Source organism: Oryzias latipes, chromosome 9 (assembly GCF_053564925.1).
Source record: "Oryzias latipes strain Hd-rR chromosome 9, Olatipes_Hd-rR_3.1".
Taxonomy (NCBI): Eukaryota; Metazoa; Chordata; class Actinopteri; order Beloniformes; family Adrianichthyidae; genus Oryzias; species Oryzias latipes.
In genome coordinates this window covers 35370637-35396478 of record NC_136245.1, presented here as the reverse complement: position 1 = coordinate 35396478, position 25842 = coordinate 35370637, and the positions used below count along the sequence as shown (strand labels likewise).

General features: G+C 54.2%; 1 protein-coding gene across 2 annotated transcripts in view; it reads right to left on the bottom strand.

Moving 5' to 3' along the window:
• LOC101162578 (small integral membrane protein 22) overlaps positions 1 to 25700 on the bottom strand; it is a 46255-nt gene extending 20555 nt beyond the window's left edge. The window contains exons 1-9 of one of the 2 annotated variants that reach the window (XM_023958098.2): positions 25574 to 25700; positions 25153 to 25294; positions 24505 to 24596; positions 24081 to 24157; positions 23861 to 24017; positions 23637 to 23773; positions 23404 to 23549; positions 22664 to 22816; positions 22448 to 22596 (exon numbers count right to left, since the gene is read on the bottom strand). In XM_023958098.2, coding sequence (XP_023813866.2) covers positions 22448 to 22596; positions 22664 to 22816; positions 23404 to 23549; positions 23637 to 23773; positions 23861 to 24017; positions 24081 to 24157; positions 24505 to 24596; positions 25153 to 25294; positions 25574 to 25688 — 1168 coding nt within the window. In that variant the 5' untranslated portion in view covers positions 25689 to 25700. The remainder of the gene's footprint in view (positions 1 to 22447; positions 22597 to 22663; positions 22817 to 23403; positions 23550 to 23636; positions 23774 to 23860; positions 24018 to 24080; positions 24158 to 24504; positions 24597 to 25152; positions 25295 to 25573) is intronic. The other variant, XM_078953436.1, reaches the window with a different exon arrangement.
• Positions 25701 to 25842: the final 142 nt, after the last annotated feature.

Here is a 25842-nt window from a genome sequence, read left to right as displayed (position 1 = left end):
TCTTGCCGATAGCTGGTTCTGGTGGACGTTCCTGCCGATAGGTGGTTCTGGTGGACGTTCCTGCTAATAGGTGGTTCTGGTGGACGTTTCCGCTAATAGGTGGTTCTACTGGCCTTTCCCGCTAATAGGTGGTTCTGCTGGATTTTCCTGCCGATTGGTATTTCTGGTGGACGTTCCTGCCGATAGGTGGTTCTGGTGGACGTTTCCGCTAATAGGTGGTTCTACTGGCCATTCCCGCTAATAGGTGGTTCTGCTTGACGTTCCTGCCGATAGGTGGTTTTGGTGGACGTTCCTGCCGATAGGTGGTTCTGGTGGACGGTCCTGCCGATAGGTGGTTCTGCTGGACGTTCCTGCCGATAGGTGGTTCTGCTGGACGTTCCCGCCAATAGGTGGTTCTGCTGGACGTTCCCGCTAATAGGTGGTTCTGGTGGACGTTCCTGCCGATAGGTGGTTCTGGTGGACGTTCCCGCTAATAGGTGGTTCTGCTGGACGTTCCTGCCAATAGGTGGTTCTGGTGGACGTTACTGCTAATAGGCGGTTCTACTGGCCATTCCCGCTAATAGGCGGTTCTACTGGCCATTCCCGCTAATAGTTGGTTCTGGTGGACGTTCCTGCTAATAGGTGGTTCTGCTGGACGTTCCATCTAATAGGTGGTTCTGCTGGATTTTCCTGCCAATTGGTAGTTCTGGTGGACGTTCCTGCCGATAGGTGGTTCTGGTGGACGTTCCTGCTAATAGGTGGTTCTGCTGGACGCTCCTGCCAATAGGTGGTTCTGCTGGACGTTCCTGCTAATAAGTGGTTTTGCTGGACGTTCCTGCCGATAGGTGGTTCTGCTGGACGTTCCTGCTAATACGTGGTTCTGGCGGACGTTCCTGCTAATAGGTGGTTCTGCTGGACGTTCCTGCCGATAGGTGGTTCTGCTGGACGTTCCCGCTAATTGGTGGTTCTGCTGGACGTTCCCGCTAATAGGTGGTTCTGGTGGACGTTCCTGCCGATAGTTGGTTCTGCTGGATTTTCCTGCCGATTGGTAGTTCTGGTGGACGTTCCTGCCGACAGGTGGTTCTAGTGGACGTTCCCGCTAATAGGTGGTTCTGGTGGACGTTCCTGCTAATAGGTGGTTCTGGTGGACGTTCCTGCTAATAGGTGGTTCTGCTGGATTTTCCTGCCGATTGGTAGTTCTGGTGGACGTTCCTGCCGACAGGTGGTTCTAGTGGACGTTTCCTCTAATAGGTGGGTCTGCTGGATGTTTCTTCCGATAGGTGGTTCTGGTGGACGTTCCTGCCGATAGGTGGTTCTGGTGGACGTTCCCGCTAATAGGTGGTTCTGGTGGACGTTCCTGCTAAAAGGTGGTTCTGGTGGACGTTCCCGCTAATAGGTGGTTCTACTGGACGTTCCTGCCGATAGGTGGTTCTGGTGGACGTTCCTGCCGATAGGTGGTTCTGGTGGACGTTCCTGCTAATAGGTGGTTCTGGTGGACGTTCCCGCTAATAGGTGGTTCTGGTGGACGTTCCCGCTAATAGGTGGTTCTGGTGGACGTTCCTGCCGATAAGTGGCTCTGGTGGACGTTCCCGCTAATAGGTGGTTCTGGTGGACGTTCCTGCTAATAGGTGGTTCTGGTGGACGTTTCGGCCGATTGGTGGTTCTGCTGGATTTCCCTGCCGATTGGTAGTTCTGGTGGACGTTCCTGCCGATTGGTGGTTCTGCTGGATTTTCCTGCCGATAGGTGTTTCTGGTTGACGTTCCTGCCGATAGGTGGTTCTGCTGGACATTCCTGCCGATAGGTGGTTCTGGTGGACGTTCCTGCCGATAGGTGGTTCTGGTGGACGTTACTGCTGATAGGCGGTTTTACTGGCCATTCCCGCTAATAGGCGGTTCTACTGGCCATTCCCGCTAATAGGTGGTTCTGGTGGACGTTCCTGCTAATAGGTGGTTCTGCTGGACGTTCCTTCTAATAGGTGGTTCTGGTGGACGTTTCGGCCGATTGGTGGTTCTGCTGGATTTTCCTGCCGATTGGTAGTTCTGGTGGACATTCCTGCTAATAGGTGGTTCTGGTGGACGTTCCCGCTAATAGGTGGTTCTACTGGCCATTCCCGCTAATAGGTGGTTCTGCTGGCCATTCCCGCTAATAGGTGGTTCTGGTGGACGTTCCTGCCGATAGGTGGTTCTGGTGGACGTTCCCGATAATAGGTGGTTCTACTGGCCATTCCTGCTAATAGGTGGTTCTGGTGGACGTTCCTTCTAATAGGTGGTTTTGGTGGACGTTTCGGCCGATTGGTGGTTCTGCTGGATTTTCCTGCCGATGGGTAGTTCTGGTGGACGTTCCTGCCGATAGGTGGTTCTGGTGGACGTTCCTGCCGATAGGTGGTTCTGGTGGACGTTCCCGCTAATAGGTGGTTCTACTGGCCATTCCTGCTAATAGGTGGTTCTGGTGGACGTTCCTTCTAATAGGTGGTTCTGGTGGACGTTTCGTCCGATTGGTGGTTCTGCTGGATTTTCCTGCCGATGGGTAGTTCTGGTGGACGTTCCTGCCGATAGGTGGTTCTGGTGGACGTTCCTGCCGATAGGTGGTTCTGGTGGACGTTCCTGCCGATAGGTGGTTCTGCTGGACGTTCCTGCCGATAGGTGGTTCTGGTGGACGTTCCTGCCGATAGGTGGTTCTGCTGGACGTTCCTGCCGATAGGTGGTTCTGGTGGACGTTCCTGCCGATAGGTGGTTTGGTGGACGTTCCTGCTAATAGGTGGTTCTGGTGGACGTTTCGGCCGATTGGTGGTTCTGCTGGATTTTCCTGCCAATTGGTAGTTCTGGTGGACGTTCCTGCCGATAGGTGGTTCTGGTGGACGTTCCCGCTAATAGGTGGTTCTGTTGGACGTTCCCGCTAATAGGTGGTTCTGGTGGACGTTCCCGCTAATAGGTGGTTCTGGTGGACGTTCCCGGTAATAGGTGGTTCTGGTGGACGTTCCTGCCGATAGGTGTTTCTGGTGGACGTTCCTGCCGATAGGTGGTTTTGGTGGACGTTCCTGCTAATAGGTGGTTCTGGTGGACGTTCCCGCTAATAGGTGGTTCTGCTGGACGTTCCTTCTAATAGGTGGTTCTGTTGGACGTTTTGGCCGATTGGTAGTTCTGGTGGACGTTCCTGCTAATAGGTGGTTCTGGTGGACGTTCCCGCTAATAGGTGGTTCTACTGGCCATTCCCGCTAATAGGTGGTTCTGGTGGACGTTCCTGCCGATAGGTGGTTCTGGTGGACGTTCCCGCTAATAGGTGGTTCTACTGGCCATTCCTGCTAATAGGTGGTTCTGGTGGACGTTCCTTCTAATAGGTGGTTCTGGTGGACGTTTCGGTCGATTGGTCGTTCTGCTGGATTTTCCTGCCGATAGGTGGTTCTGGTGGACGTTCCTGCCGATAGGTGGTTCTGCTGGACGTTCCTGCCGATAGGTGGTTCTGGTGGATGTTCCTGCTAATAGGTGGTTCTGGTGGAAGTTTCGGCCGATTGGTGGTTCTGCTGGATTTTCCTGCCAATTGGTAGTTCTGGTGGACATTCCTGCCGATAGGTGGTTCTGGTGGACGTTCCCGCTAATAGGTGGTTCTGCTGGACGTTCCCGCTAATAGGTGGTTCTGGTGGACGTTCCCGCTAATAGGTGGTTCTGGTGGACGTTCCCGCTAATAGGTGGTTCTGGTGGACGTTCCTGCCGATAGGTGTTTCTGGTGGACGTTCCTGCCGATAGGTGTTTCTGGTGGACGTTCCTGCCGATAGGTGGTTTTGGTGGACGTTCCTGCTAATAGGTGGTTCTGGTGGACGTTCCCGCTAATAGGTGGTTCTGGTGGACGTTCCTGCTAAAAGGTGGTTCTGGTGGACGTTCCTGCTAATAGGTGGTTCTGGTGGACGTTTCGGCCGATTGGTGGTTCTGCTGGATTTCCCTGCCGATTGGTAGTTCTGGTGGACGTTCCTGCCGATTGGTGGTTCTGCTGGATTTTCCTGCCGATAGGTGGATCTGGTGGACGTTCCTGCCGATAGGTGGTTCTGCTGGACGTTCCTGCCGATAGGTGTTTCTGGTTGACGTTCCTGCCGATAGGTGGTTCTGCTGGACGTTCCTGCCGATAGGTGGTTCTGCTGGACGTTCCCGCTAATAGGTGGTTCTGGTGGACGTTCCTGCTAATAGGTGGTTCTGGTGGACGTTCCTGCTAATAGGTGGCTCTGGTGGACGTTTCGGCCGATTGGTGGTTCTGCTGGATTTCCCTGCCGATTGGTAGTTCTGGTGGACGTTCCTGCCGATTGGTGGTTCTGCTGGATTTTCCTGCCGATAGGTGGATCTGGTGGACGTTCCTGCCGATAGGTGGTTCTGCTGGACGTTACTGCTAATAGGCGGTTCTACTGGCCATTCCCGCTAATAGGCGGTTTTACTGGCCATTCGCCCTAATAGGTGGTTCTGGTGGACGTTCCTGCTAATAGGTGGTTCTGCTGGACGTTCCTTCTAATAGGTGGTTCTGGTGGACGTTTCGGCCGATTGGTGGTTCTGCTGGATTTTCCTGCCGATTGGTAGTTCTGGTGGACGTTCCTGCAAATAGGTGGTTCTGGTGGACGTTCCTGCCGATAGGTGGTTCTGGTGGACGTTACTGCTAATAGGTTGTTCTACTGGCCATTCCCGCTAATAGGTGGTTCTGGTGGACATTCCTGCTAATAGGTTGTTCTACTGGCCATTCCCGCTAATAGGTGGTTCTGGTGGACATTCCTGCTAATAGATGGTTTTGGTGGACGTTTCGGCCAATTGGTGGTTCTGCTGGATTTTCCTGCCGATTGGTAGTTTTGCTGGACGTTCCTGCTAATAGGTGGTTCTGGTGGACGTTCCCGCTAATAGGTGGTTCTACTGGCCATTCCCGCTAATAGGTGGTTCTGCTGGCCATTCCCACTAATAGGTGGTTCTGGTGCACGTTCCTGCCGATAGGTGGTTCTGGTGGACGTTCCCGCTAATAGGTGGTTTTACTGGCCATTCCCGCTAATAGGTGGTTCTGCTGGACGTTCCTTCTTATAGGTGGTTCTGGTGGACGTTTCGGAAGATTGGTGGTTCTGCTGGATTTTCCTGCCGATTGGTAGTTCTGGTGGACGTTCCTGCCGATAGGTGGTTCTGCTGGACGTTGCTGCTAATAGGTGGTTCTGGTGGACGTTTCGGCCGATTGGTGGTTCTGCTGGATTTTCCTGCCGATTGGTAGTTCTGGTGGACATTCCTGCCGATAGGTGGTTCTGGTGGACGTTCCCGCTAATAGGTGGTTCAGCTGGACGTTCCCGCTAATAGGTGGTTCTGGTGGACGTTCCCGCTAAAAGGTGGTTCTGCTGAACGTTCCCGCTAATAGGTGGTTCTGCTGGACGTTCCCGCTAATAGGTGGTTCTGCTGGACGTTCCTGCCGATAGGTGTTTTTCTGGTGGACGTTCCTGCCGATAGGTGGTTCTGGTGGACGTTCCTGCTAATAGGTGGTTCTGGTGGACGTTCCCGCTAATAAGTGGTTCTGGTGGACGTTCCCGCTAATAGGTGGTTCTGGTGGACGTTCCTGCCTATAGGCGGCTCTGGTGGACGTTCCCGCTAATAGGTGGTTCTGGTGGACGTTCCTGCTAATAGGTGGTTCTGGTGGACGTTTCGGCCAATTGGTGGTTCTGCTGGATTTCCCTTCCGATTGGTAGTTCTGGTGGACGTTCCTGCCGATTGGTGGTTCTGCTGGATTTTCCTGCCGATAGGTGTTTCTGGTTGACGTTCCTGCCGATAGGTGGTTCTGCTGGACGTTCCTGCCGATAGGTGGTTCTGGTGGACGTTCCTGCCGATAGGTGGTTCTGGTGGACGTTACTGCTGATAGGCGGTTTTACTGGCCATTCCCGCTAATAGGCGGTTCTACTGGCCATTCCCGCTAATAGGTGGTTCTGGTGGACGTTCCTGCTAATAGGTGGTTCTGCTGGACGTTCCTTCTAATAGGTGGTTCTGTTGGACGTTTCGGCCGATTGGTGGTTCTGCTGGATTTTCCTGCCGATTGGTAGTTCTGTCGGACGTTCCTGCTAATAGGTGGTTCTGGTGGACGTTCCCGCTAATAGTTTGTTCTACTGGCCATTCCCGCTAATAGGTGGTTCTGCTGGCCATTCCCGCTAATAGGTGGTTCTGGTGGACGTTCCTGCCAATAAGTGGTTCTGGTGGACGTTCCCGCTAATAGGTGGTTCTACTGGCATTCCTGCTAATAGGTGGTTCTGGTGGACGTTCCTTCTAATAGGTGGTTCTGGTGGACGTTTCGGCCGATTGGTCGTTCTGCTGGATTTTCCTGCCGATGGGTAGTTCTGGTGGACGTTCCTGCCGATAGGTGGTTCTGGTGGACGTTCCTGCCGATAGGTGGGTCTGGTGGACGTTCCTGCCGATAGGTGGTTCTGCTGGACGTTCCTGCCGATAGGTGTTTCTGGTGGACGTTCCTGCCGATAGGTGGTTCTGGTGGACGTTCCTGCTAATAGGTGGTTCTGGTGGACGTTTCGTCCGATTGGTGGTTCTGCTGGATTTTCCTGCCAATTGGTAGTTCTGGTGGACATTCCTGCCGATAGGTGGTTCTGGTGGACGTTCCCGCTAATAGGTGGTTCTGCTGGACATTCCCGCTAATAGGTGGTTCTGGTGGACGTTCCCGCTAATAGGTCGTTCTGGTGGACGTTCCCGCTAATAGGTGGTTCTGGTGGACGTTCCTGCCGATAGGTGTTTCTGGTGGACGTTCCTGCCGTTAGGTGGTTTTGGTGGACGTTCCTGCTAATAGGTGGTTCTGGTGGACGTTCCCGCTAATAGGTGGTTCTGGTGGACGTTCCTGCTAAAAGGTGGTTCTGGTGGACGTTCCTGCTAATAGGTGGTTCTGGTGGACGTTTCGGCCGATTGGTGGTTCTGCTGGATTTCCCTGCCGATTGGTAGTTCTGGTGGACGTTCCTGCCGATTGGTGGTTCTGCTGGATTTTCCTGCCGATAGGTGGATCTGGTGGACGTTCCTGCCGATAGGTGGTTCTGCTGGACGTTCCTGTCGATAGGTGGTTCTGGTGGACATTCCTGCCGATAGGTGGTTCTGGTGGACGTTCCTGCTAATAGGTGGTTCTGGTGGACGTTCCTGCTAATAGGTGGCTCTGGTGGACGTTTCGGCCGATTGGTGGTTCTGCTGGATTTCCCTGCCGATTGGTAGTTCTGGTGGACGTTCCTGCCGATTGGTGGTTCTGCTGGATTTTCCTGCCGATAGGTGGATCTGGTGGACGTTCCTGCCGATAGGTGGTTCTGCTGGACGTTACTGCTAATAGGCGGTTCTACTGGCCATTCCCGCTAATAGGCGGTTTTACTGGCCATTCGCCCTAATAGGTGGTTCTGGTGGACGTTCCTGCTAATAGGTGGTTCTGCTGGACGTTCCTTCTAATAGGTGGTTCTGGTGGACGTTTCGGCCGATTGGTGGTTCTGCTGGATTTTCCTGCCGATTGGTAGTTCTGGTGGACGTTCCTGCAAATAGGTGGTTCTGGTGGACGTTCCTGCCGATAGGTGGTTCTGGTGGACGTTACTGCTAATAGGTTGTTCTACTGGCCATTCCCGCTAATAGGTGGTTCTGGTGGACATTCCTGCTAATAGATGGTTTTGGTGGACGTTTCGGCCAATTGGTGGTTCTGCTGGATTTTCCTGCCGATTGGTAGTTTTGCTGGACGTTCCTGCTAATAGGTGGTTCTGGTGGACGTTCCCGCTAATAGGTGGTTCTACTGGCCATTCCCGCTAATAGGTGGTTCTGCTGGCCATTCCCACTAATAGGTGGTTCTGGTGCACGTTCCTGCCGATAGGTGGTTCTGGTGGACGTTCCCGCTAATAGGTGGTTTTACTGGCCATTCCCGCTAATAGGTGGTTCTGCTGGACGTTCCTTCTTATAGGTGGTTCTGGTGGACGTTTCGGAAGATTGGTGGTTCTGCTGGATTTTCCTGCCGATTGGTAGTTCTGGTGGACGTTCCTGCCGATAGGTGGTTCTGCTGGACGTTGCTGCTAATAGGTGGTTCTGGTGGACGTTTCGGCCGATTGGTGGTTCTGCTGGATTTTCCTGCCGATTGGTAGTTCTGGTGGACATTCCTGCCGATAGGTGGTTCTGGTGGACGTTCCCGCTAATAGGTGGTTCAGCTGGACGTTCCCGCTAATAGGTGGTTCTGGTGGACGTTCCCGCTAAAAGGTGGTTCTGCTGAACGTTCCCGCTAATAGGTGGTTCTGCTGGACGTTCCCGCTAATAGGTGGTTCTGCTGGACGTTCCTGCCGATAGGTGTTTTTCTGGTGGACGTTCCTGCCGATAGGTGGTTCTGGTGGACGTTCCTGCTAATAGGTGGTTCTGGTGGACGTTCCCGCTAATAAGTGGTTCTGGTGGACGTTCCCGCTAATAGGTGGTTCTGGTGGACGTTCCTGCCTATAGGCGGCTCTGGTGGACGTTCCCGCTAATAGGTGGTTCTGGTGGACGTTCCTGCTAATAGGTGGTTCTGGTGGACGTTTCGGCCAATTGGTGGTTCTGCTGGATTTCCCTTCCGATTGGTAGTTCTGGTGGACGTTCCTGCCGATTGGTGGTTCTGCTGGATTTTCCTGCCGATAGGTGTTTCTGGTTGACGTTCCTGCCGATAGGTGGTTCTGCTGGACGTTCCTGCCGATAGGTGGTTCTGGTGGACGTTCCTGCCGATAGGTGGTTCTGGTGGACGTTACTGCTGATAGGCGGTTTTACTGGCCATTCCCGCTAATAGGCGGTTCTACTGGCCATTCCCGCTAATAGGTGGTTCTGGTGGACGTTCCTGCTAATAGGTGGTTCTGCTGGACGTTCCTTCTAATAGGTGGTTCTGTTGGACGTTTCGGCCGATTGGTGGTTCTGCTGGATTTTCCTGCCGATTGGTAGTTCTGTCGGACGTTCCTGCTAATAGGTGGTTCTGGTGGACGTTCCCGCTAATAGTTTGTTCTACTGGCCATTCCCGCTAATAGGTGGTTCTGCTGGCCATTCCCGCTAATAGGTGGTTCTGGTGGACGTTCCTGCCAATAAGTGGTTCTGGTGGACGTTCCCGCTAATAGGTGGTTCTACTGGCATTCCTGCTAATAGGTGGTTCTGGTGGACGTTCCTTCTAATAGGTGGTTCTGGTGGACGTTTCGGCCGATTGGTCGTTCTGCTGGATTTTCCTGCCGATGGGTAGTTCTGGTGGACGTTCCTGCCGATAGGTGGTTCTGGTGGACGTTCCTGCCGATAGGTGGGTCTGGTGGACGTTCCTGCCGATAGGTGGTTCTGCTGGACGTTCCTGCCGATAGGTGTTTCTGGTGGACGTTCCTGCCGATAGGTGGTTCTGGTGGACGTTCCTGCTAATAGGTGGTTCTGGTGGACGTTTCGTCCGATTGGTGGTTCTGCTGGATTTTCCTGCCAATTGGTAGTTCTGGTGGACATTCCTGCCGATAGGTGGTTCTGGTGGACGTTCCCGCTAATAGGTGGTTCTGCTGGACATTCCCGCTAATAGGTGGTTCTGGTGGACGTTCCCGCTAATAGGTCGTTCTGGTGGACGTTCCCGCTAATAGGTGGTTCTGGTGGACGTTCCTGCCGATAGGTGTTTCTGGTGGACGTTCCTGCCGTTAGGTGGTTTTGGTGGACGTTCCTGCTAATAGGTGGTTCTGGTGGACGTTCCCGCTAATAGGTGGTTCTGGTGGACGTTCCTGCTAAAAGGTGGTTCTGGTGGACGTTCCTGCTAATAGGTGGTTCTGGTGGACGTTTCGGCCGATTGGTGGTTCTGCTGGATTTCCCTGCCGATTGGTAGTTCTGGTGGACGTTCCTGCCGATTGGTGGTTCTGCTGGATTTTCCTGCCGATAGGTGGATCTGGTGGACGTTCCTGCCGATAGGTGGTTCTGCTGGACGTTCCTGTCGATAGGTGGTTCTGGTGGACATTCCTGCCGATAGGTGGTTCTGGTGGACGTTACTGCTAATAGGCGGTTCTACTGGCCATTCCCGCTAATAGGCGGTTCTACTGGCCATTCGCGCTAATAGGTGGTTCTGGTGGACGTTCCTGCTAATAGGTGGTTCTGTTGGCCATTCCCGCTAATAGGTGGTTCTGCTGGCCATTCCCACTAATAAGTGGTTCTGGTGCACGTTCCTGCCGATAGGTGGTTCTGGTGGACGTTCCCGCTAATAGGTGGTTTTACTGGCCATTCCCGCTAATAGGTGGTTCTGCTGGACGTTCCTTCTAATAGGTGGTTGTGGTGGACGTTTCGGCCGATTGGTGGTTCTGCTGGATTTTCCTGCCGATTGGTAGTTCTGGTGGACATTCCTGCCGATAGGTGGTTCTGGTGGACGTTCCCGCTAATAGGTGGTTCTGCTGGACGTTCCCGCTAATAGGTGGTTCTGGTGGACGTTCCCGCTAATAGGTGGTTCTGCTGAACGTTCCCGCTAATAGGTGGTTCTGCTGGACGTTCCCGCTAATAGGTGGTTCTGGTGGACGTTCCTGCCGATAGGTGTTTTTCTGGTGGACGTTCCTGCCGATAGGTGGTTCTGCTGGACGTTCCTGCCGATAGGTGTTTCTGGTGGACGTTCCTGCCGATAGGTGGTTCTGGTGGACGTTCCTGCTAATAGGTGGTTCTGGTGGACGTTTCGTCCGATTGGTGGTTCTGCTGGATTTTCCTGCCAATTGGTAGTTCTGGTGGACATTCCTGCCGATAGGTGGTTCTGGTGGACGTTCCCGCTAATAGGTGGTTCTGCTGGACATTCCCGCTAATAGGTGGTTCTGGTGGACGTTCCCGCTAATAGGTCGTTCTGGTGGACGTTCCCGCTAATAGGTGGTTCTGGTGGACGTTCCTGCCGATAGGTGTTTCTGGTGGACGTTCCTGCCGTTAGGTGGTTTTGGTGGACGTTCCTGCTAATAGGTGGTTCTGGTGGACGTTCCCGCTAATAGGTGGTTCTGGTGGACGTTCCTGCTAAAAGGTGGTTCTGGTGGACGTTCCTGCTAATAGGTGGTTCTGGTGGACGTTCCTGCCAATAAGTGGTTCTGGTGGACGTTCCCGCTAATAGGTGGTTCTACTGGCATTCCTGCTAATAGGTGGTTCTGGTGGACGTTCCTTCTAATAGGTGGTTCTGGTGGACGTTTCGGCCGATTGGTCGTTCTGCTGGATTTTCCTGCCGATGGGTAGTTCTGGTGGACGTTCCTGCCGATAGGTGGTTCTGGTGGACGTTCCTGCCGATAGGTGGGTCTGGTGGACGTTCCTGCCGATAGGTGGTTCTGCTGGACGTTCCTGCCGATAGGTGTTTCTGGTGGACGTTCCTGCCGATAGGTGGTTCTGGTGGACGTTCCTGCTAATAGGTGGTTCTGGTGGACGTTTCGTCCGATTGGTGGTTCTGCTGGATTTTCCTGCCAATTGGTAGTTCTGGTGGACATTCCTGCCGATAGGTGGTTCTGGTGGACGTTCCCGCTAATAGGTGGTTCTGCTGGACATTCCCGCTAATAGGTGGTTCTGGTGGACGTTCCCGCTAATAGGTCGTTCTGGTGGACGTTCCCGCTAATAGGTGGTTCTGGTGGACGTTCCTGCCGATAGGTGTTTCTGGTGGACGTTCCTGCCGTTAGGTGGTTTTGGTGGACGTTCCTGCTAATAGGTGGTTCTGGTGGACGTTCCCGCTAATAGGTGGTTCTGGTGGACGTTCCTGCTAAAAGGTGGTTCTGGTGGACGTTCCTGCTAATAGGTGGTTCTGGTGGACGTTTCGGCCGATTGGTGGTTCTGCTGGATTTCCCTGCCGATTGGTAGTTCTGGTGGACGTTCCTGCCGATTGGTGGTTCTGCTGGATTTTCCTGCCGATAGGTGGATCTGGTGGACGTTCCTGCCGATAGGTGGTTCTGCTGGACGTTCCTGTCGATAGGTGGTTCTGGTGGACATTCCTGCCGATAGGTGGTTCTGGTGGACGTTACTGCTAATAGGCGGTTCTACTGGCCATTCCCGCTAATAGGCGGTTCTACTGGCCATTCGCGCTAATAGGTGGTTCTGGTGGACGTTCCTGCTAATAGGTGGTTCTGTTGGCCATTCCCGCTAATAGGTGGTTCTGCTGGCCATTCCCACTAATAAGTGGTTCTGGTGCACGTTCCTGCCGATAGGTGGTTCTGGTGGACGTTCCCGCTAATAGGTGGTTTTACTGGCCATTCCCGCTAATAGGTGGTTCTGCTGGACGTTCCTTCTAATAGGTGGTTGTGGTGGACGTTTCGGCCGATTGGTGGTTCTGCTGGATTTTCCTGCCGATTGGTAGTTCTGGTGGACATTCCTGCCGATAGGTGGTTCTGGTGGACGTTCCCGCTAATAGGTGGTTCTGCTGGACGTTCCCGCTAATAGGTGGTTCTGGTGGACGTTCCCGCTAATAGGTGGTTCTGCTGAACGTTCCCGCTAATAGGTGGTTCTGCTGGACGTTCCCGCTAATAGGTGGTTCTGGTGGACGTTCCTGCCGATAGGTGTTTTTCTGGTGGACGTTCCTGCCGATAGGTGGTTCTGCTGGACGTTCCTGCCGATAGGTGTTTCTGGTGGACGTTCCTGCCGATAGGTGGTTCTGGTGGACGTTCCTGCTAATAGGTGGTTCTGGTGGACGTTTCGTCCGATTGGTGGTTCTGCTGGATTTTCCTGCCAATTGGTAGTTCTGGTGGACATTCCTGCCGATAGGTGGTTCTGGTGGACGTTCCCGCTAATAGGTGGTTCTGCTGGACATTCCCGCTAATAGGTGGTTCTGGTGGACGTTCCCGCTAATAGGTCGTTCTGGTGGACGTTCCCGCTAATAGGTGGTTCTGGTGGACGTTCCTGCCGATAGGTGTTTCTGGTGGACGTTCCTGCCGTTAGGTGGTTTTGGTGGACGTTCCTGCTAATAGGTGGTTCTGGTGGACGTTCCCGCTAATAGGTGGTTCTGGTGGACGTTCCTGCTAAAAGGTGGTTCTGGTGGACGTTCCTGCTAATAGGTGGTTCTGGTGGACGTTTCGGCCGATTGGTGGTTCTGCTGGATTTCCCTGCCGATTGGTAGTTCTGGTGGACGTTCCTGCCGATTGGTGGTTCTGCTGGATTTTCCTGCCGATAGGTGGATCTGGTGGACGTTCCTGCCGATAGGTGGTTCTGCTGGACGTTCCTGTCGATAGGTGGTTCTGGTGGACATTCCTGCCGATAGGTGGTTCTGGTGGACGTTACTGCTAATAGGCGGTTCTACTGGCCATTCCCGCTAATAGGCGGTTCTACTGGCCATTCGCGCTAATAGGTGGTTCTGGTGGACGTTCCTGCTAATAGGTGGTTCTGTTGGCCATTCCCGCTAATAGGTGGTTCTGCTGGCCATTCCCACTAATAAGTGGTTCTGGTGCACGTTCCTGCCGATAGGTGGTTCTGGTGGACGTTCCCGCTAATAGGTGGTTTTACTGGCCATTCCCGCTAATAGGTGGTTCTGCTGGACGTTCCTTCTAATAGGTGGTTGTGGTGGACGTTTCGGCCGATTGGTGGTTCTGCTGGATTTTCCTGCCGATTGGTAGTTCTGGTGGACATTCCTGCCGATAGGTGGTTCTGGTGGACGTTCCCGCTAATAGGTGGTTCTGCTGGACGTTCCCGCTAATAGGTGGTTCTGGTGGACGTTCCCGCTAATAGGTGGTTCTGCTGAACGTTCCCGCTAATAGGTGGTTCTGCTGGACGTTCCCGCTAATAGGTGGTTCTGGTGGACGTTCCTGCCGATAGGTGTTTTTCTGGTGGACGTTCCTGCCGATAGGTGGTTCTAGTGGACGTTCCTGCTAATAGGTGGTTCTGGTGGACGTTCCCGCTAATAGGTGGTTCTGGTGGACGTTCCCGCTAATAGGTGGTTCTGGTGGACGTTCCTGCTAATAGGTGGTTCTGCTGGACGTTCCTTCTAATAGGTGGTTCTGGTGGACGTTTCGGCCGATTGGTGGTTCTGCTGGATTTTCCTGCCGATTGGTAGTTCTGGTGGACGTCCCTGCAAATAGGTGGTTCTGGTGGACGTTCCTGCCGATAGGTGGTTCTGGTGGACGTTACTGCTAATAGGTTGTTCTACTGGCCATTCCCGCTAATAGTTGGTTCTGGTGGACGTTCCTGCCGATAGGTGGTTCTGGTGGACATTACTGCTAATAGGTTGTTCTACTGGCCATTCCCGCTAATAGGTGGTTCTGGTGGACATTCCTGCTAATAGATGGTTTTGGTGGACGTTTCGGCCAATTGGTAGTTCTGCTGGATTTTCCTGCCGATTGGTAGTTTTGCTGGACGTTCCTGCTAATAGGTGGTTCTGGTGGACGTTCCCGCTAATAGTTGGTTCTACTGGCCATTCCCGCTAATAGGTGGTTCTGCTGGCCATTCCCACTAATAGGTGGTTCTGGTGCACGTTCCTGCCGATAGGTGGTTTTGGTGGACGTTCCCGCTAATAGGTGGTTCTACTGGCCATTCCCGCTAATAGGTGGTTCTGTTGGACGTTCCTTCTAATAGGTGGTTCTGGTGGACGTTTCGGCCGATTGGTGGTTCTGCTGGATTTTCCTGCCGATTGGTAGTTCTGGTGGACGTTCCTGCCGATAGATGGTTCTGCTGGACGTTGCTTCTAATAGGTGGTTCTGGTGGACGTTTCGGCCGATTGGTGGTTCTGCTGGATTTTCCTGCCGATTGGTAGTTCTGGTGGACATTCCTGCCGATAGGTTGTTCTGGTGGACGTTCCCGCTAATAGGTGGTTCTGCTGGACGTTCCCGCTAATAGGTGGTTCTGGTGGAAGTTCCCGCTAATAGGTGGTTCTGCTGAACGTTCCCGCTAATAGGTGGTTCTGCTGGACGTTCCCGCTAATAGGTGGTTCTGGTGGACGTTCCTGCCGATAGGTGTTTTTCTGGTGGACGTTCCTGCCGATAGGTAGTTCTGGTGGACGTTCCTGCTAATAGGTGGTTCTGCTGAACGTTCCCGCTAATAGGTGGTTCTGCTGGACGTTCCCGCTAATAGGTGGTTCTGGTGGACGTTCCTGCCGATAGGTGTTTTTCTGGTGGACGTTCCTGCCGATAGGTAGTTCTGGTGGACGTTCCTGCTAATAGGTGGTTCTGGTGGACGTTCCCGCTAATAGGTGGTTCTGGTGGACGTTCCCGCTAATAGGTGGTTCTGGTGGACGTTCCTGCCGATAAGTGGCTCTGGTGGACGTTCCCGCTAATAGGTGGTTCTGGTGGACGTTCCTGCTAATAGGTGGTTCTGGTGGACGTTTCGGCCGATTGGTGGTTCTGCTGGATTTCCCTGCCGATTGGTAGTTCTGGTGGACGTTCCTGCCGATTGGTGGTTCTGCTGGATTTTCCTGCCGATAGGTGTTTCTGGTTGACGTTCCTGCCGATAGGTGGTTCTGCTGGACGTTCCTGCCGATAGGTGGTTCTGGTGGACGTTCCTGCCGATAGGTGGTTCTGGTGGACGTTACTGCTGATAGGCTGTTTAACTGGCCATTCCCGCTAATAGGCGGTTCTACTGGCCATTCCCGCTAATAGGTGGTTCTGGTGGACGTTCCTGCTAATAGGTGGTTCTGCTGGCCATTCCTGCTAATAGGTGGTTCTGGTGGACGTTCCTTCTAATAGGTTGTTCTGGTGGACGTTTCGGCCGATTGGTGGTTCTGCTGGATTTTCCTGCCGATGGGTAGTTCTGGTGGACGTTCCTGCCGATAGGTGGTTCTGGTGGACGTTCCTGCCGATAGGTGGTTCTGGTGGACGTTCCTGCCGATAGGTGTTTCTGGTGGACGTTCCCGCTAATAGGTGGTTCTACTGGCCATTCCTGCTAATAGGTGGTTCTGGTGGACGTTCCTTCTAATAGGTTGTTCTGGTGGACGTTTCGGCCGATTGGTGGTTCTGCTGGATTTTCCTGCCGATGGGTAGTTCTGGTGGACGTTCCTGCCGATAGGTGGTTCTGGTGGACGTTCCTGCCGATAGGTGGTTCTGGTGGACGTTCCTGCCGATAGGTGTTTCTGGTGGACGTTCCCGCTAATAGGTGGTTCTACTGGCCATTCCTGCTAATAGGTGGTTCTGGTGGACGTTCCTTCTAATAGGTGGTTCTGGTGGACGTTTCGGCCGATTGGTGGTTCTGCTGGATTTTCCTGCCGATGGGTAGTTCTGGTGGACGTTCCTGCCGATAGGTGGTTCTGGTGGACGTTCCTGCCGATAGGTGGTTCTGGTGGACGTTCCTGCCGATAGGTGTTTCTGGTGGACGTTCCCGCTAATAGGTGGTTCTACTGGCCATTCCTGCTAATAGGTGGTTCTGGTGGACGTTCCTTCTAATAGGTGGTTCTGGTGGACGTTTCGGCCGATTGGTGGTTCTGCTGGATTTTCCTGCCGATGGGTAGTTCTGGTGGACGTTCCTGCCGATAGGTGGTTCTGGTGGACGTTCCTGCCGATAGGTGGTTCTGGTGGACGTTCCTGCCGATAGGTGGTTCTGCTGGACGTTCCTGCCGATAGGTGGTTCTGGTGGACGTTCCTGCCGATAGGTGGTTCTGCTGGACGTTCCTGCCGATAGGTGGTTCTGGTGGACGTTCCTGCCGATAGGTGGTTCTGGTGGACGTTCCTGCTAATAGGTGGTTCTGGTGGACGTTTCGGCCGATTGGTGGTTCTGCTGGATTTTCCTGCCAATTGGTAGTTCTGGTGGACATTCCTGCCGATAGGTGGTTCTGGTGGACGTTCCCGCTAATAGGTGGTTCTGCTGGACGTTCCCGCTAATAGGTGGTTCTGGTGGACGTTCCCGCTAATAGGTGGTTCTGGTGGACGTTCCCGCTAATAGGTGGTTCTGGTGGACGTTCCTGCCGATAGGTGTTTCTGGTGGACGTTCCTGCCGATAGGTGGTTTTGGTGGACGTTCCTGCTAATAGGTGGTTCTGGTGGACGTTCCCGCTAATAGGTGGTTGTGGTGGACGTTTCTGCCGATAGGTGGTTCTGGTGGACGTTCCCGCTAATAGGTGGTTCTGGTGGACTTTCCTGCTAATACATGGTTCTGGTGGACGTTTCGGCCGATTGGTGGTTCTGCTGGATTTCCCTGCCGATTGGTAGTTCTGGTGGACGTTCCTGCCGATTGGTGGTTCTGCTGGATTTTCCTGCCGATAGGTGGTTCTGGTGGACGTTCCTGCCGATAGGTGGTTCTGGTGGACGTTACGGCTAATAGGCGGTTCTACTGGCCATTCCCGCTAATAGGCGGTTCTACTGGCCATTCCCGCTAATAGTTGGTTCTGGTGGACGTTCCTGCTAATAGGTGGTTCTGCTGGACGTTCCTTCTAATAGGTGGTTCTGGTGGACGTTTCGGCCGATTGGTGGTTCTGCTGGATTTTCCTGCCGATTGGTAGTTCTGGTGGACGTTCCTGCCGATAGGTGGTTCTGGAGGACGTTTCCGCTAATAGGTGGTTCTGGTGGACGTTCCTGCCGATAGGTGGTTCTGGTGGACGTTCCCGCTAATAGGTGGTTCTGCTGGACGTTCCTGCCGATAGGTGGTTCTGGTGGACGTTCCTGCCGATAGGTGGTTCTGCTGGACGTTCTTGCCGATAGCTGGTTCTGGTGGACGTTCCTGCCGATAGGTGGTTCTGGTGGACGTTCCTGCTAATAGGTGGTTCTGGTGGACGTTTCCGCTAATAGGTGGTTCTACTGGCCTTTCCCGCTAATAGGTGGTTCTGCTGGATTTTCCTGCCGATTGGTATTTCTGGTGGACGTTCCTGCCGATAGGTGGTTCTGGTGGACGTTGCTGCCGATAGGTGGTTCTGCTGGACGTTCCTGCCGATAGGTGGTTCTGCTGGACGTTCCCGCCAATAGGTGGTTCTGCTGGACGTTCCCGCTAATAGGTGGTTCTGGTGGACGTTCCTGCCGATAGGTGGTTCTGGTGGACGTTCCCGCTAATAGGTGGTTCTGCTGGACGTTCCTGCCAATAGGTGGTTCTGGTGGACGTTACTGCTAATAGGCGGTTCTACTGGCCATTCCCGCTAATAGGCGGTTCTACTGGCCATTCCCGCTAATAGTTGGTTCTGGTGGACGTTCCTGCTAATAGGTGGTTCTGCTGGACGTTCCATCTAATAGGTGGTTCTGCTGGATTTTCCTGCCGATTGGTAGTTCTGGTGGACGTTCCTGCCGATAGGTGGTTCTGGTGGACGTTCCTGCTAATAGGTGGTTCTGCTGGACGCTCCTGCCAATAGGTGGTTCTGCTGGACGTTCCTGCTAATAAGTGGTTTTGCTGGACGTTCCTGCCGATAGGTGGTTCTGCTGGACGTTCCTGCTAATACGTGGTTCTGGCGGACGTTCCTGCTAATAGGTGGTTCTGATGGACGTTCCTGCCGATAGGTGGTTCTGCTGGACGTTCCCGCTAATTGGTGGTTCTGCTGGACGTTCCCGCTAATAGGTGGTTCTGGTGGACGTTCCTGCCGATAGTTGGTTCTGCTGGATTTTCCTGCCGATTGGTAGTTCTGGTGGACGTTCCTGCCGACAGGTGGTTCTAGTGGACGTTTCCGCTAATAGGTGGGTCTGCTGGACGTTTCTTCCGATAAGTGGTTCTGGTGGACGTTCCCGCTAATAGGTGGTTCTGGTGGACGTTCCTGCTAATAGGTGGTTCTGGTGGACGTTCCTGCTAATAGGTGGTTCTGCTGGATTTTCCTGCCGATTGGTAGTTCTGGTGGACGTTCCTGCCGACAGGTGGTTCTAGTGGACGTTTCCTCTAATAGGTGGGTCTGCTGGACGTTTCTTCCGATAGGTGGTTCTGGTGGACGTTCCTGCCGATAGGGGGTTCTGGTGGACGTTCCCGCTAATAGGTGGTTCTGGTGGACGTTCCTGCTAAAAGGTGGTTCTGGTGGACGTTCCCGCTAATAGGTGGTTCTACTGGACGTTCCTGCCGATAGGTGGTTCTGGTGGACGTTCCTGCCGATAGGTGGTTCTGGTGGACGTTCCTGCTAATAGGTGGTTCTGGTGGACGTTCCCGCTAATAGGTGGTTCTGGTGGACGTTCCTGCCGATAAGTGGCTCTGGTGGACGTTCCCGCTAATAGGTGGTTCTGGTGGACGTTCCTGCTAATAGGTGGTTCTGGTGGACGTTTCGGCCGATTGGTGGTTCTGCTGGATTTTCCTGCCAATTGGTAGTTCTGGTGGACATTCCTGCCGATAGGTGGTTCTGGTGGACGTTCCCGCTAATAGGTGGTTCTGCTGGACGTTCCCGCTAATAGGTGGTTCTGGTGGACGTTCCCGCTAATAGGTGGTTCTGGTGGACGTTCCCGCTAATAGGTGGTTCTGGTGGACGTTACTGCTAATAGGCGGTTCTACTGGCCATTCCCGCTAATAGGCGGTTCTACTGGCCATTCCCGCTAATAGTTGGTTCTGGTGGACGTTCCTGCTAATAGGTGGTTCTGCTGGACGTTCCATCTAATAGGTGGTTCTGCTGGATTTTCCTGCCGATTGGTAGTTCTGGTGGACGTTCCTGCCGATAGGTGGTTCTGGTGGACGTTCCTGCTAATAGGTGGTTCTGCTGGACGCTCCTGCCAATAGGTGGTTCTGCTGGACGTTCCTGCTAATAAGTGGTTTTGCTGGACGTTCCTGCCGATAGGTGGTTCTGCTGGACGTTCCTGCTAATACGTGGTTCTGGCGGACGTTCCTGCTAATAGGTGGTTCTGATGGACGTTCCTGCCGATAGGTGGTTCTGCTGGACGTTCCTGCCGATAGGTGTTTCTGGTGGACGTTCCTGCCGATAGGTGGTTTTGGTGGACGTTCCTGCTAATAGGTGGTTCTGGTGGACGTTCCCGCTAATAGGTGGTTGTGGTGGACGTTTCTGCCGATAGGTGGTTCTGGTGGACGTTCCCGCTAATACATGGTTCTGGTGGACGTTTCGGCCGATTGGTGGTTCTGCTGGATTTCCCTGCCGATTGGTAGTTCTGGTGGACGTTCCTGCCGATTGGTGGTTCTGCTGGACGTTCCTGCCGATAGGTGGTTCTGGTTGACGTTCCTGCCGATAGGTGGTTCTGGTGGACGTTACTGCTAATAGGCGGTTCTACTGGCCATTCCCGCTAATAGGCGGTTCTACTGGCCATTCCCGCTAATAGTTGGTTCTGGTGGACGTTCCTGCTAATAGGTGGTTCTGGTGTACTTTCCTGCTAATACATTGTTCTGGTGGACGTTTCGGCCGATTGGTGGTTCTGCTGGATTTCCCTGCCGATTGGTAGTTCTGGTGGACGTTCCTGCCGATTGGTGGTTCTGCTGGACGTTCCTGCCGATAGGTGGTTCTGGTTGACGTTCCTGCCGATAGGTGGTTCTGGTGGACGTTACTGCTAATAGGCGGTTCTACTGGCCATTCCCGCTAATAGGCGGTTCTACTGGCCATTCCCGCTAATAGTTGGTTCTGGTGGACGTTCCTGCTAATAGGTTGTTCTGCTGGACGTTCCTTCTAATAGGTGGTTCTGGTGGACGTTTCGGCCGATTGGTGGTTCTGCTGGATTTTCCTGCCGATTGGTAGTTCTGGTGGACGTTCCTGCCGATAGGTGGTTCTGCTGGATTTTCCTGCCGATTGGTAGTTCTGGTGGACGTTCCCGCTAATAGGTGGTTCTGGAGGACGTTTCCGCTAATAGGTGGTTCTGGTGGACGTTCCTGCCGATAGGTGGTTCTGGTGGACGTTCCCGCTAATAGGTGGTTCTGCTGGACGTTCCTGCCGATAGGTGGTTCTGGTGGACGTTCCTGCCGATAGGTGGTTCTGCTGGACGTTCTTGCCGATAGCTGGTTCTGGTGGACGTTCCTGCCGATAGGTGGTTCTGGTGGACGTTCCTGCTAATAGGTGGTTCTGGTGGACGTTTCCGCTAATAGGTGGTTCTACTGGCCATTCCCGCTAATAGGTGGTTCTGCTGGATTTTCCTGCCGATTGGTATTTCTGGTGGACGTTCCTGCCGATAGGTGGTTCTGGTGGACGTTTCCGCTAATAGGTGGTTCTACTGGCCATTCCCGCTAATAGGTGGTTCTGCTTGACGTTCCTGCCGATAGGTGGTTTTGGTGGACGTTCCTGCCGATAGGTGGTTCTGGTGGACGGCCCTGCCGATAGGTGGTTCTGCTGGACGTTCCTGCCGATAGGTGGTTCTGCTGGACGTTCCCGCCAATAGGTGGTTCTGCTGGACGTTCCCGCTAATAGGTGGTTCTGCTGGACGTTCCTGCCAATAGGTGGTTCTGGTGGACGTTACTGCTAATAGGCGGTTCTACTGGCCATTCCCGCTAATAGGCGGTTCTACTGGCCATTCCCGCTAATAGTTGGTTCTGGTGGACGTTCCTGCTAATAGGTGGTTCTGCTGGACTTTCCATCTAATAGGTGGTTCTGCTGGATTTTCCTGCCGATTGGTAGTTCTGGTGGACGTTCCTGCCGATAGGTGGTTCTGGTGGACGTTCCCGCTAATAGGTGGTTCTGCTGGACGCTCCTGCCAATAGGTGGTTCTGCTGGACGTTCCTGCTAATAAGTGGTTTTGTTGGACGTTCCTGCCGATAGGTGGTTCTGCTGGACGTTCCTGCTAATACGTGGTTCTGGCGGACGTTCCTGCTAATAGGTGGTTCTGCTGGACGTTCCCGCTAATTGGTGGTTCTGCTGGACGTTCCCGCTAATAGGTGGTTCTGGTGGACGTTCCTGCCGATAGTTGGTTCTGCTGGATTTTCCTGCCGATTGGTAGTTCTGGTGGACGTTCCTGCCGACACGTGGTTCTAGTGGACGTTTCCGCTAATAGGTGGGTCTGCTGGACGTTTCTTCCGATAGGTGGTTCTGGTGGACGTTCCCGCTAATAGGTGGTTCTGGTGGACGTTCCTGCTAATAGGTGGTTCTGGTGGACGTTCCTGCTAATAGGTGGTTCTGCTGGATTTTCCTGCCGATTGGTAGTTCTGGTGGACGTTCCTGCCGACAGGTAGTTCTAGGGGACGTTTCCTCTAATAGGTGGGTCTGCTGGACATTTCTTCCGATAGGTGGTTCTGGTGGACGTTCCTGCCGATAGGTGGTTCTGGTGGACGTTCCCGCTAATAGGTGGTTCTGGTGGACGTTCCTGCTAAAAGGTGGTTCTGGTGGACGTTCCCGCTAATAGGTGGTTCTACTGGACGTTCCTGCCGATAGGTGGTTCTGGTGGACGTTCCTGCCGATAGGTGGTTCTGGTGGACGTTTCCTGCTAATAGGTGGTTCTGGTGGACGTTCCTGCTAATAGGTGGTTCTGGTGGACGTTCCCGCTAATAGGTGGTTCTGGTGGACGTTCTTCCTGATGGAGCTGTTAAGCTACAGATCCGTCTCCAGGCTGTTCTAGCTTCAGACGACAGCTCAACCATTACCATCAACGCTAGAACATGTCAAAAATCTGTGAGTTGTTTTCAAATCCTTCAGGAGAAAAACCGCAGCTGAACAGATCTGTGTTGGGGCTACGCCACCCTCAACCCCAGGATCCAGATGGAACCTGGAGTAGGGGGATCTCCCAGCATTCCTGCCACTATCTGCTGATGTTCCTCACCTCGGTCCTGCAGCGAGCTCAGGTACGCCTCCATAAACTCTTTGTCACTGCTGTCCTGCACCTCCTCCCTCTGCTCCCTCCACCTCCTTCCCTCCTCCCTCCTTCTCCTCCGGTCTTCACTGATAGGTTTATCGAAAAGGCGGATGAACCTGTTGTGACCAAAATGTTTCCACAACCTTCAAAAACTAACAGTTGCAGTTGTTTCCATTTTATTACTTGATGTCTGGGTTGCTGCAGAGTTTAGTAGGGATGGAGGTCAGCAAGTCGCCGCTGACGACGACCATCTTCAGGGAGGGGATGTGGGGCAAACACATGGGCAGGTAGGACAGATTGTTCCGGTGGATGAAGAGGGTGTTGAGGTTCTCCAGTCTGTGAAGTAGAAGGTAAAGACAATTGAGGAATATGCTGAGAGCCACGCCCCCAGGTGTGACAGCCCTCACCTTTTCATGCCCCGCCCCCAGGTGTGACAGCCCTCACCTTTTCATGCCCCGCCCCCAGGTGTGACAGCCCTCACCTTTTCATGCCCCGCCCCCAGGTGGGACAGCCCTCACCTGTTCATGCCCCGCCCCCAGGTGGGACAGCCGTGACCTGTCCATGCCCCACCTCCAAAGTGACAGCCCACACCTTTTCATGCCCCGCCCCAAGGTGGGACAGCCCTCACCTGTTCATGCCCCGCCCCCAGCTTTGACAGCCCTCACCTGTCTATGCCCCGCCCCCAGGTGGGACAGCCCTCACCTTTTCATGCCCCGCCCCCAGCTGTGACAGCCCTCACCTTTTCATGCCCCGCCCCCAGGTGTGACAGCCCTCACCTTTTCATGCCCCGCCCCCAGGTGGGACAGCCCTCACCTGTTCATGCCCCGCCCCCAGGTGGGACAGCCGTGACCTGTCCATGCCCCACCTCCAAAGTGACAGCCCACACCTTTTCATGCCCCGCCCCCAGGTGTGACAGCCCTCACCTGTCCATGTCCTGCGGGAGGTCGGTCAGGCCGTTTGCGCTCAGGTCCAGCAGCTGCAGGTTGGTCATCCTCAGAGCGCAGACGGGGATGGAGACAAAGCTGTTCTCTGCAAGATCCAGGTGAAGCAGCTGCTTTAGGCTGCTGAGCTGCAGAGGAGGAAGGCCATCAGAGAACATGCCCCGCCCCCCAGGTACACACCCCGCCCCCCAGGTACACACCCCGCCCTGCCTTACCTCGAAGGGCAGCTCAGACAGGCTGCGGTTTCCCGCCAGTTCCAGTTTCTGCAGCTTCTCGCAGCTCCCCAGCTCCGGAGGAACGCTGCGCAGATGGTTGTAGCTGGCGTTCAGCCGGCGGAGCTCGCCCAGTCGGCCTGAAAGTGCAGGTGGAGCAGGTGATGTTTGGAGCCATGGTGGGCGGAGCAAAGGTGAACTGCATGGGACGCCGCCTTCAGTCTCACCGACGTCTGGTGGCAGCTCCCTGATGGCGTTTTTGGGGATATCCAGCACGGTGAGCTGGGTGAAGAGGGGCAGGAAGTCCGGCAGCTGCTGGATCCTGGTTCCTCGAACGCACCACTCCTGCAGGTACGTCATCCACTGCAGCTCCCTGGGAAAGTCCTGCAGAACCGCGGTTCCTCAAAAGGACTTTGTGGACAAGATGGCGCCGGCTGCTTCACCTACCATCCAGCGGTCTCCCTCCAACCTGAAGATCAGCCTGTCAGAGTCCGTCTGGACGGTCAGATCCTCCTGCGGGGGTCCTGACATCAGAACCACAGGAACCGGTACCGTTAGAAACAGTGAGGAGACTCACCACAGGAAACAGGAAGTTAGTGAACAGTTGTTGTATCAGGAAGGAGGGCAGTTCAGGGAGTGAATCATCTGCCCCAGCCCCCCCCCCCTGCAATGGACCCAAAGTCTCCCCAGCTTTGGGACCCTATCGCAGAGAGAGCCGACCCCCCAGGCCTTAGCCCCTCACAACACACAAAGAGACAGGAGCCGGTCCCAGGGTCAAGGCCAGGCCCTGCCCCCCCAGTGCCTCCCCACTGAAGACCTTGCAGTGATTCCTACAGGTGTGGGCTGGGCTGTGGGCGGTGCCCGTGTGTACCTGTGCACGGTGTGGGCGGGCCCAGGTGACGCTGCAGGTCTTTGGTCTTCAGGCTCTTGCAGTAGATGCGGTACTGCCACTGCTGGTCGATCCTGCAGAGACGGGAATCAAGTCTGACGAGTCGTGACCTTTCTGACCCCTACAGCCCGACTGAGCGGCACCACCAACGCCGGGGTATAAATACTACCACAGCCCCCCTACTGCTGCATGTGACCTGTAACAATGATGCCATGTTTTAACAAATCTCCTGTGGCTCCTCCCATCAATGCCACCTTGGGCGGGTGGGGGCTCTATTCTTGGTTTGATTCAAACTGGACTGAAATGTCTGATCGCTTCAGCAGATCTCTGCTGACCTCACTTTGCCTCGCAGTGACCCACACTGACCCCTACAGGCCGTGGCGAGAATGTCATGTGACCGAATGGTTTGTTGAAAATTTGAGACGCAAAAATGAAAAAATAAAAATGAAAGTTGAAAGTTCACCCCCCCCTTCCCTAACTTGTCGAACATCAGGGCGGACCAAATGCCGGGACTTTGTCAAACGACCACTAGAGTCTGGGTCAGGGTTGCAGAAGGGTTTTTTCATGTTGATGTGGGCGGAGCTAACCACGGTGGATGAGGGTGCAGAATGTGGGGGTGTCCTCCCTCACCTGGTGAGGGCGCTGTTCTCCATCCTCTCCTGCTCCTTCTTTTGTTTCTGTCGGTGCCTCTTGACCCGGACCTCCCAGATTCCTCTGATCAGGGACAGATCCTGAACCGGGACGTCCAGCCTCTTCGCTGGAGCCATCTTCACTGGGGGGTGAGGGGGAACCAGGTGAGCTTACCTGAACAGACCCCCTCTCACACACAGAACCACGTCAGAGGTGGACAGTTTGGACCCAGAAGAATCGGTTCTTCTATGAAGTAAGAACCTCAGACCTCCTGAAGGATAAATGAGCTGAAGCAGAACTGATGAGAAACCTCTGAGTTCTAAAGCTGTTCTGAACCAGAACCAACAAACCCGGTGGAAGAACCAGAATCCACCCAGACAAAACGCTGAAACGACTGCAGAACACAGTCTGGACCCCCTACCTGCCCCGCCGTCCTCTGCTTGTTTACAGACAGAACTGTGACCTGAGGGGCTATTTTTACCCCGAATGCGTCGTGTGACCCGCCCCCCAGCGGCATCACTGATCGCTGGCATCATGAGGAAAAGGGGGCGGGGCATTGATGTCAGTCGATTAAAAAAAAATCCCTTTAACCCTTTAACAGCCCCCACCATAGAAAAGATGAAAGGAAAAAAGGCTCTTCTACCCCAGAACCTTCCGATCCCGTGTCTCTGACCTTTGACCTTTGGGCTC